A 12,201-nucleotide genomic window follows, 5' to 3' on the forward strand; every position below is an offset into this window, starting at 1 on the left:
ACGGCTAAGGAAAAGGTATGCCACTTTTAAGAAAGCTTGCTAAATTTGCATACTAGATAAATGGCTTAGTTCCTGTTCAAACTTTATTTCTATAAAATGTATTAATTTAATGAGAACAACACTAAAAACCCAAAAAAAATTCAATGTTGGGAAGAAAACCCATAAATTGTTTTCTCTAAAAATGAGCAAACGTTATAATTATAAAGCTGAAATGAAAATAGCTCCAGTAAAAAGATTTCACTCTGATTTTTTTACTCTATCCTCCAAACTCTGATTTTGGTGAAGTAAAAGTCACTTTTGACTTTCTCAAGCCTTTTGGACACTTTGAAAATCCTGATTAAGATTCCAATATTACCAAAAAGTTGAAATTACCCAGATTTTATGATAACACATATATATAAAACTAGATTTAACTAGAACCTTATTTTCCTTTGAACTGTGTCCTGGTTCTCTAGATCACACTTGAATGTAGGGGAAAATCATACTTGGTTTTTAAGAAAAATATTAGCTATTTAATAGTTTCAAATCTCTCAAATAAATCAAAAAAAGATGAGCTATACTAGACAACATGACTTTGATACCATGTTAGATCCCGTGAGAAGTGAGAACCCAACTGGTATTTGATGTTGGTCATAGATCACATGCAACTCCAAGTAACAAATGATCTAGGATCAAAATAGCTTAATGAAGATAAATCTAATATGAGAGAAAAAATAGGCATAAGACAATTTTGGAGAAGACTCTCACTGAGCTACCAGTGAACTAGTGAAGGTGAGAGTATAATGCTTATTATATAGGAAAATAATAGCATATACATCCAAGAGGTGCATTAAATCCTATTCCCCATAAAAAGAGGGAGGTTTTACCTTCTTGGTAAATTCCAAAACATGTGGCATAACCTTCTTACATGAAGACAGGAAAGGAGTTGAGAAAGTTGGCACATAAAGCCAAAGGAGGGTGAGAAACCCAGCTACCCCATAACCCACTTAGGAAATGACAAAATAGTGGTTATATGAGATGGTACAACAAGCCAAAAGATGGTCTGTAACTTAACTACTCATGTGAGGTGGAGAGTTACACATGTAGATGAAGTATTTCACCAGATGTCATCATATAAACCACTCCTAATAACCTAAGAAATCTTAAATAATATATGTGTAGGAAAAATAAATACCCACTAACATAAAGAAAATAAAAAAACCTACACTAACATAACTATGATGAAAGAGACAATTCTCAACAATTTCTTTACGCCTTTGGTAAACTTTACAAAAGGAAAAGCAACATTCTTATTGTACTTTAATTTCTAAAAGATTCGAGTTGCCAATGTTTCCTTGTCATCAAGAGGATTAGGCCTTGTCTCTTGTGATATAGGACAAGGGTTTTTAGAAGAAGAAAGATTGTCATCCATGATTTTAACTATGCCTCTATCACTGAGTCCTTTCATTCCATTTTGAAAATCAGGACAATCATTGGTATTGTGATCATTAGTTTGGTGATGTGAGAAACAAGGAGGTTATGAAGAAGAAACACTTTTAATTGAACAATAGGTATTTTATCTTGCAAGATGATTTTTGAAGTCTTGAATCCTAAGGAGATCATCCATAGGATAATTATGATAATATCCTAGGCCTTTTGTTCTAGCTTGTGTAAGAGGGTTTATAGGGACTTTAATTCCTTGTTCAAATTTTGTAAGTCCTTGTCCTCTAAAACCTTATTTTGATATTATGTCAAATCCACTCCTATAAGAATCTCTTAATTGTGAGGAAGGAGGAACTTTGTAGTAAATTTATTTGAAATTTGTAGCATAATTATGTTTAGAAGGAACAAAAGGACAAGTAGATGAAGAAGGAGTATCTTGTGGAGGAGGATTTTCCTTTCTGTCATCATGCATGTCATCTTTGGTAGATTGGGAAGGAAGATCCTTATCATCTAAGACCTCATCTTTGCTTAAATTTATGTTGGGAGACAGATCATGAATACAATGCATAACATCATCTTCTCTACAAATTTTTTGATGACTAAGATAGGCTCTAGGAGAATAAGGAGGACCTAAAGAGATTGAAGCACCGATATTTTGATCTTGGCCCCCTTGTGCAATGGTATGTGTATGAGAAGAAGATGGTCCCATGTTGTTTTTCAATTCTTACCCTCCATTAGAGAGATCATTTATAGGAGCATTAGCTTGTTCTTCATTCATATTAGACACCCTATGAGAGGTAGAAGTATTAGGTTTTTGATAAATATCTCTAGGACTGGGCTCTATAAAAATCTTTAATGTGATTAACATATGCAATTCATTTTCCTAAAAATATTACAATAAAACAACATGCACTATAAGTGAAATCTTTGAAATCAATTTGGGTGAAAGGATGAAATTTGGAAATTCAAAAAATGCAATATGCCAAACTGGTATGGATGAAAAGAAGGAATGTGAAGTGAAAGAAGTCATTATCCAACACATGATTATGATAAATATAAGTAAAAATAAAAATAATTATATGTGAAATAGGAAATAAATTAGATATATTAAGTACCATTATTAATTTTTAAAATCAGATCTAAAAATTGAAGCAATGAATTATACAATCCACAAATCCAATTGACCAAAATAAATAAGGGTTTTTATGAAATAAACCTCTAAATTTATGTAACTTGATTAAATTGAGATCTATGAATTTGAAATTGAATTTTGAAATGTTTCTAAATTAGATCTGAAATAATTAATCCAAATTATATAACCCTCAAGCTCAGTTTTAGAATTTAAAAATTAGGGTTTTTGTGAAATTAACCTCTAATTTTTTGAAACTCAATTGAAAATTAAAATTATAAATCTAAATTTAAATTTTAAATTACATAAACACTTATATCTGAGAACATAAATTAGAATTAAAGGTACAAGGAGTTAGGTTCACCAAAGCATAATGGTGAAAAATTAGGTTATCCACAATTAGATATATGAAAACCACTAAATTTTGAACTTGGAGACCATTACATTAGGGAAGGATAGGAATTAGATAGATCTAAACCTAATATATCTAAATGTTTATCAAATTAATAGGATCTTGGATGAGCTTCTTCTTTCACTTAAGTTGAATTGATTTATTGAAGATACTGAAATTAGGGTAAATAGGCTGAAATTGAAGTAATTATGCATGAACAGTGAGCTACAGTCATCGAATCGAGCCATGAACCTAGATCTAAGTATTATCAAAGGATTCAAACCCATTCCTAGAAGGGGCTCCTGATTTTTCAGGACTGGTGTGACAGTTGATTTTGTCCTCCACACTTTTCATAGTCCAATGGGGGATTGATCCTTCACTGAAAATAAAGCTTATCCTAAAGATTGCAGCTCTTTACTACTTCCTACACATAGAAAGATTGGGAAATAGGTTGGAAATAAGGGTTTACGTAACTCAAACCTCAGTTTAGGAGTTAAGCTTGAATGAAATATTGCCAATACTGAAATTATGGAAAGGTCTACCTTAGATCTATAATGACTGATAATGATGTTTTACTTCTTGAATATAATCAAATATGTTGTATGAAATGGCATGCAGATGACAAAAACCTAATAACACACACATTCTTGCATAGGAATATTGTAATTTTCTCCACAATGATTGAATGAATAGTATGCAACCTTGAAGACCTCTAGAAATGCTTGATGATGAACACTTCAATGCTTGAATGCTTGATTTCTTTAATGTGAAGACTTATATTGCTTAGGATTGAAATGAATTGATTAATGTCTTTATATATGAGGATCTAGGTTAATTTACTGATTAGGCCAACCTCCAAAGGTCATATTGAGCCATAAATTTATTTTCCCATTGAAGAAGTAGGTCTTACCTCCTCCTTGAAAATTGGACCCCAAAGAGGGGGACCAGGGTACTAGTGCCTTGGTCCTCCTCAATTAAGGACCAATTTTTGGGGTAAGGGAGGAGGGAATCTCTCCAGGGAATCACTTGGTAGGTGTATGAGGCATAAAGTTTATAATTAAGGCATTGAATGGACCTAGATAGGAGATGAGGGGGAGACGCACTAAAGAAAGGGCACCAACATTGGGTTTGAATTGGCCCGGTGACAATTTATGATGCTATAGAGTCATATGTACATTAAATACTACAAGTTGATCTTTCATAGGTCCTATCGTGAGATCAATAAAGGAAGTTCAAGAAGGTTAGTTTCAAAAGCTATAAGAACAAATGGTAAAGTTTATTATGTAAAATAAAATAATGGAAGTAGTTTTCTGTTGGTGTAGAGTAGTGAATGTTAGTTGTGTTACAAAAGAATGGGACACATTCACTTTGACAAAATGGTGAAGATTAAATCTATTCATGTTGCAAGATATTTGCAAAAGATTATCATACCTACTGATATAGTTTTCAAGGAATGTCATATGAGAAAAAAAACAAATGATACATTCAAGAACAAGGATTATTCTACCATGAGACCTTTTGAGTTGATTCATACTGGCCTATGCAGAGTTACGAATATAAGAGGATTGAATCATGAAAGGTACTTTTATCTTTCTCATTGATGATTATTCTAGAATGTTGGGTAACTTTCTTAAGAGAAAAATAAAAAGAACTAGATAGACTTAAGGTATTCAAATCTATGGTTGAAAATTAAACAGATGCAAGGATCAAATGTTTAAGGTTTTATGGAGAAGGAGAATTTATATAAAATGAATTTGATATATTTTGTGAAGAGAATGGTATTATAAGGAAATTGTCTACACCTAAGAATCTACAACAAAATGTAGTTGTTGAAGGAAAGAATAAGATTATTATTGAGATGTCTAGAACTATGTTGAAATATGCTAACTTTCCCAATATGTATTGGAAAGTAGTTTTGCATGTTATTGTATATATTCCTAATAGGTACAAGTAAGAGTGAATCACACAAAGACACCTTATGAACTATGGCATCGAATATCACTGACAATCAAATATTTTAAAATCTTTAGAAATTTTGATGCAAGATCAATTGAAGGAATATTGTTGGGATACTCTACAAAGATAAAAGCATGGTGATATTACAACAAAATAAAGAAGAAGATTGTTGAAATTTCAAATGCTAGAGTAAGTGAAAAAGTGAATCCAGTTACACCTGAACCTAAGTTTGAGATAAAATTTATTCTCATTATTGCATAAGAGAAGGATGCTCAAAAATATAAAGAAGAGTCAAATGTAGAAAAAGAGGAACCTGGATGAGCACCTAGGACACCTACCTAGTATGCATAGAAGAACGAAATTAAAGGAGTTCAAACTAAAAGAAGACTTGATAAGAATAATAAAGATGCAAATTTCTATTTCTTATCCACTTGTGGAACCAAAAAAATTTGTAGATGCTAGCAAAAATGATGGAAGGATGAAGGCAATGGAAGAAGAAATAAATCAAATAGAAAATAACTAGACATGGGAATTAGTACCTAGACCATCATACAGGAATCCGATAGGAACATAGTGGGTAATCTAGAATGTTAAAAACTAAATAAAGATGGGGAAGACAAGAAATAAAGAACTTAAATTAATTGTAATGGCTATTCACAAGTTGAAGGTATATATTTAGAGGAGACTTTTGGTCCTGTAGATAGAATAAAAGCTATAAGGATGTTTATTGCAAGTTTTTCTTAGAAATTTTTTAAGGTATATCTGATGTATGTCAAGTCAGTATTCCTGAATGGATAACTTGAAGAAGAGGTGTATATTGAACAAATGGATGGGTTTCAATTGTCAAAAGATCTAGATATGGTATGTAGACTAAACAAGGCAATTTATGGACTCATGAAAAACTCCTAGAGATTGGTATGCAAGGCTAGATAAATACATGTTGCTGTAGAACTTCAAGAAAGCTACAACATATAGTAATCTCTATTTTAAAATTAAGAAAGTGCAACTATTAATAGTGGTTATATATGTTGATGTTATCATTTTTGGTAGAAATGAAGAAATTTGCAGAAGAGATGAAAACAAAATTTGAGATGTTAATGGATTTTGAATTGTCATTTTTTCTTGGTCTTCAAGTAACACACTCAAATGATGATATTTTTATTTCTTAGATGAAGTATATCTAGGAGATGTTGAAGAAATTTTGTATGGAAAGCTATAAACAAGTGGGATCCCCAATGGCTACTGGTTGTCATTGAAGCAAGGATGATGGATCTCTTTAGGTTGACTAGAAACAATATAGATCTATGATTGGTGGATTGTTCTATTTGACTGCCTCAAGATCAGACATTATACACATAATTTATTTGGTTGCGAGATATTAAGCAAAATTGAACCAATCTCGTGATCAAGCAGCAAAAAGGATATTTTGATACCTAAAAGGGGCTTTATGTAAGCCAAGTATTGATGCATAGATGTTGAATTTTTATTTAAATTAGGCAGCCCAACAAACTAATTTTAACACCATATTTAAACTATAGCAGTGTAGCAAATTAACATGGTTCGTTCTATGAATTTAATGGAATAACAAATATAACTACTAGATATGTACCACAAATTGTTTCTTTTACCATCAAACATTGAATCTTTTTATTATTAAGGCTAAGAATTAATGTTGAACAATTAATTGATTTGAAGATAATAAATTTAAATAGAAATAAAAACAACAAACTGGTATTTAATCTATCAAGTATCTTTGAGAAGCCACTCAATGAAAAAAGAATAGTTAGATTAAAAAAAAATTGACTATGCAAGTAGTTAATTGGAAACATGCAAATCATGGCCTTTCATTATTTTTCACATTTATGGATTTTATTTAAATTCCTGACATTTAGATTTAAAACACTACCATGTTGGTTGAAAATAAAACGACCCATGATCTGGCATATATGGACTTTTGATAGAATACAAAAACTCACAAAAGTCATGATTGGCGACTGACAAACATAAAAAAATTTAAAAGCCATACTAAATCAGATTTCTTCTTTCATTTCTTTTCTGAATATAGACTAGTTCTTTTTATTTATAATTAAAGAGTGAAAATCCAAAACTACCAATTTTTATGATGATTTAGTTTTTTTTTTAAATAATTTTTTATAGCATTCCAATAGAACAAGAAAATGGAAGATTTTTTAGATTTAAATTTTAAATTAAAAGCATAGTCATTAACTCCATAACTAAACAAACATAACAACAATACATTTTACTAGAACTAGCACAACTATCAAATTCTAGGATCTGACAGTTTGATGATTTTGAAAACCTAACACAAAATATATAGAAATCCACATGAAACACTTTTAACAAAAAGTATTGCAATTGTGGGAATGCATGGAAGCATAGAGAAGGGAGAAAGAAAATGTAGAAAATGAATATGAAATTCTAATAAATCTAAACCCACCCTTCAACATTTACCCACAAAAATAATTTCTCACTACTATAGAACCCTAACAAATGTTAGAGTAGAGCTCTCAAGCGAGGATTCCAACCTATAATAACTTTCATCGAAAAGAGAGAGACAAAAAATCATAGAGAAAAACAATAGGATTTGAGCACCAATGAGGTGCGAGAGTGGGTAGGGAGCGGGTATAACTAGCTACTTGACATTAAACAACACAAATTAAATGTAGGTAAGAAATAGCTATTGACAACTAATTAACAACTACCTGAGTGCAAATACCTATGCAACCTAGAAAATGATAAATACAACTAATATGCCTAAGTTGAACTTAAGAAAGAGTTATTAAAATTAGTGACAAAGTCTCTTATTTACAGAGGTGATTATATATAATTAAGTTGACTCAAGCATCCTTATGCCCTAAAAATTTTTAAGGATGTAAAAAATATTTGATGATTAGACTTCCAATGGTAGTGTCTTGGTTTTATTAACCTTTATACACTGATTAATACTAGACTAAACATTTTGTAGGTTTTCCCTTAGAAACTTACTAAAATTATTGTTGATTTCATCTATAGATTTTTTAGGCTGCGGAGGAAGAAAAGAAGAACTAAACTCAAAATTAATTTCAACATGGCTACATACAATGAACTTGAGTTTATCTTTGATTGTTAGAAACACAAAGCCAACATTAAATTATTTTTCTATGGAGGATAATAAAACTTCCTCACAATTTGAAATCTAAAGTTTTCTTAGTCCTCTAAAAAGCTTAAAGCTCAGGTTTTTTTTTGTCTATTGTTACTCCTTTCTTTATAGATGGAAATCCTTTACTGGTAATTGATTTAATAAAATTAATGTTGGGTTAAATTAATTTAGTGTAGGTATGTATTATGATGATTATTATTTTACTACCAATTGACTCTGCTACTTTCATTGAATTCTTATGTTGTGAATATGCCTTAAATGATATCAAATATATATTATTCAAATTAAATTACAAAACATTAACCCTTCTAATGATATCCTAATAAAAGAGAATGTCTAAGTTATCATATATTCTACTTTTATGTCATAAATCTATCTTTCAGTGTATAAAAGATTCAGTTTAATTGCTTAGACTAAGATAATTATTGTAATAAATAGAATTATCCATGTTAGATAGATTAAGTGATAGATAGATGACCGATACACAAAATTTTATGGTTGATGTAGATTATATTATGTATAAATTTAAATTTAATTACTATACAAGTGATGAATGTTTATATATCGATTTTGATTGAATTTGAGTTTCCTCTGAATATATGATGAACACATTAATGGGTGTCATTTATGATAACAAGATAGTGGTACATGGTTTGAAACCCTCAACTATTAAGAGCATTTTTTTAAAGATAAAATTAGATATACATGATTCAATGTCATTCAAAAATTAAGGGCATTAAAATGAAGAGAAACTTAAACCGACTTGAACATACAACTGTATATAGAATGTAGAACATGTGTCATCACAAAAGTAAATCAAGCTATATTGATGATAGAAAAGTATAATACTATATGACTATAACCTTATATAAAATAATCTGAAAAGAATAGAGAGATCAATGTTTAGATCAATAAAGATATATGTTTAGAACATTAAAACATATGCCAATCATTTTTTTTTTTAAGAATATATAATTGAAAGACCGAAAAAAGCTAACAAAATAAGTTAACGGCTAAGTCATCATTCATTTAAAATCAGTTGTAAGAATATTCTTTCGTACATTTTACCTAAGTGCACTCCATACTCATCATCATTGGCCGTAAGATTAAAATGAGTTGTAAGGTTATTCATTTCTTATATTTTAGCTCAAGGACACCAATGATACCCAAATTAGTGTAACAAAATTTTTGAGAAATCAATTATTTTGAGAAACAATCCCATGAATTGAGAAAGCACAAAAGAACTACATCTTAGAAACTTGGAGAAGGCATAAACCATCGTATAGGTATACAGTCACTTCTATTTTTGGCACAATCTTCGTTTTAGACATGATTTCTAATCGTGTCAGTTCTGCAGAATTGAAGTATTTTAAGAGTAAATATAAAGGATAATTGATAACGATTAAAATATATAAAAATTATAAGGTGAAAGTTCACAAGGAAACCAATTCGTAGGGATATTTCATTACATTACGAGACGCTTGGATTTTCGTAGGCCTCTACAATGAGTGATGAATCTCTCAAATTGAATTGTTCACAGCGAACTGGTGGTTGATGAAAATAAACATTTCAAATATCAACACTTGCTTCTACAAATAATAGCAATTCGTAATTAATACATGAAAAAAGAAACTCTGCGATAGTTCTTTTAATTTTTTCTGGCGCTGGAAAGAAAAACTCATTACTTCCATTGCTTTATTTGTTAAAAAACAGACATCAGTATTCGCCATCCCAGAATTCCTCAACAGTTTTAAAAGGACCGTTGATTGGATTCACATACAAGATTCTCACCAAATCTGTTTGGTGTTGTGTTAAGCTGCTTATCCTTTTGTGGTCTTGTTCATCCAATTTCCAATCAAATACCTGGAAGTTGTGTGATATTCTTACAGGGTTGAAACTCCTGGTAATCACACTTGCACCGTTTTCTATTCCCCAACGCAATGCCACCTAAACATTAACAAATCAGCTTGATAAGTAATTTTTTTTTTCCAATTTATTTTTTAAGAGGAGAGATGTTGTAAGCATTGCGGAATCTATAGTTCAGAAATACCTGAGCAGGGGATTTCCCATGTTTGGTGGCAATTTCTTTAATTTGAGGATTATCCAATGTATTCGATGATCCCCATGAATTCCCCGGACCTCCTAATGGCGACCATGCAGAAACATGAATGTTCACACTCTTACAATACTCCCTCATTTTTTCCTGCTGCCAAACAGGATGCATCTCGACCTACACAACAAAAATTCAGTAACTTAGAAGTCGAAGACAAAAACAGTAAATAAAGTATCCTACAGGGAAAATAGACAGAATACTTTAACATCAGGGTTGCAAATCAATTTTTTCAACGAGCATATTATTGGATCTTAATCTTCGCTGACGTATAGAAAATGGGTGTTATAATTGGAGTCAACGCAATCACAACAGCTTTCCTCGAGGAACACAAAAACTTATTATAATAGTTATAGGTCCATCTTTTAATTCATCCCATAAATATAAATATAAAATTAATCCTATTATATCACTGATCCTAAAGTAATCTATAAAAGATATATAACAGAAAACCATAACGTTGAAGTTTATCAAATGGCCAGGATGGGTTTTTCATTCTAGAAACCAAAAATCAGCCCAATCCGTTCACTCAGGCCCACAACCCCAACATAAAAGATAAAAAGATTTTACAATCAACTTTAGAGAAAAGAAAGGAAGACTTTGACCATTAACACTCAGCTAAGAGCAGATTAATAAGCCATCCTCGTAAATAAAACTTGTATATTACTTTTATAAGATCGTGTAAAACAAAACTAAAAGTTTCATGGAGCAAATGAGTAATGTAAACACCTGATTTACAGCAGGAGGAAACTTTGCAAAGGCAAGAATATCTTTAATCTTCTTACAAGAAAAGTTACAGACTCCGATTGCTCTAGTGAGACCAAGTTTAACACAATGTTCCATTGCCCGCCAAACACCGTGGATATCAATTGCTATAACATCATCCGGTGTTACATGAGGAAATAAAGCACCCTTTTTAAGCGCTAGAGGCCAGTGGATCAGATACAAATCCAGGTAATCTAACTTCAATGCCCTGTGTAAGCAAAGCTAAAACAATAAGGATAGGTCATTAGTGAAAAGTTACTGATCATAAAGTACAAGGCCCTTACTTTAAGCTTTTCCTGAGAGCTGGAATGACATCCTCAGGATAACAGTGAGTGCACCAGAGCTTGGAGCTAATAAAAACTTCTTCGCGAGATACAAGCCCCATTTCAAATGCTTCCTCCAGAGACTCTCCCAATATGCCTTCAGTAAAATAGGCATTTGCAGTATCAAATGCTCGATAACCAGCCTAAGAATGGTAATACTTCACTAGTTTCAGAAATCACATAGAGCAAAATATTGATGAAATACAATGAATGAACTTAAATAGAAAATAAGGGCTATTAACCTAGATGTAAATAAACAGGTAGATGGTAAACAGCAGGTGACTTAAACACAAGGCACTTTCTTTTAATCCACAGAGACCCCATTAAAATATAGCTAATTTATATAAAACAGACGATACAGTTGGGTTCTAAATATATCAAAAATAGCATATCAAAAGTAACAAAAATAAAATAAACGGTTAGATCATTAACTGACCTCAATGGCTTTAAGCACTGATGCCTTTATATGGTCGACTGGCGCAGAGCCCTGGGCCATCATGATATTGTCTGCAGCCAAACCGAAGCCTATCATAGGCATCTTGGCCCCGTTATTCAATCTTATACTCACAACCTCAGCCATTTTCCTAGCTCAAAGAACACTCTTGAATGATAATACGATTCTAATAACAATCCTTTATAGATATAGCTCGCAACTTTCTGGCTTTCAGGTAACCTACTCGCAATGATCTTCCAACGTAATGAGAATGCTTTATAGATATAACTTAACCTGCAACTTGACAGCGCCTTCTTTACGTTGACAGTGGGATCCTCCAATATATAGAGAATCGTTACGTACAGGCCTGTATTAATTGTTGCACGCAACGATAAACATGCATTCCAAGTCAGTGGAACGAATATATATTACAATGTCTAGTTATTTTGTTGACAAGATTCGATACTTCAGGGATCTCTTTCACGCAAACAGATCATCGATTACCAAACTTG

General features: G+C 31.5%; 1 protein-coding gene across 1 annotated transcript; it reads right to left on the minus strand.

The window, feature by feature from the left end:
• Positions 1 to 9,774: 9,774 nt before the first annotated feature.
• On the minus strand, positions 9,775 to 11,836 carry LOC131030004 (non-functional NADPH-dependent codeinone reductase 2). The gene is made up of 5 exons (XM_057960683.2): positions 11,693 to 11,836; positions 11,218 to 11,399; positions 10,898 to 11,141; positions 10,109 to 10,288; positions 9,775 to 10,005 (listed from the first exon to the last, which is right to left on the minus strand). The coding sequence occupies exons 1-5, from the start codon at positions 11,834 to 11,836 to the stop codon at positions 9,775 to 9,777; spliced, it is 981 nt and encodes a 326-aa protein (XP_057816666.2).
• Positions 11,837 to 12,201: the final 365 nt, after the last annotated feature.

The sequence above is a fragment of the Cryptomeria japonica genome, chromosome 7 (assembly GCF_030272615.1).
Source record: "Cryptomeria japonica chromosome 7, Sugi_1.0, whole genome shotgun sequence".
NCBI classification, from domain to species: Eukaryota; Viridiplantae; Streptophyta; class Pinopsida; order Cupressales; family Cupressaceae; genus Cryptomeria; species Cryptomeria japonica.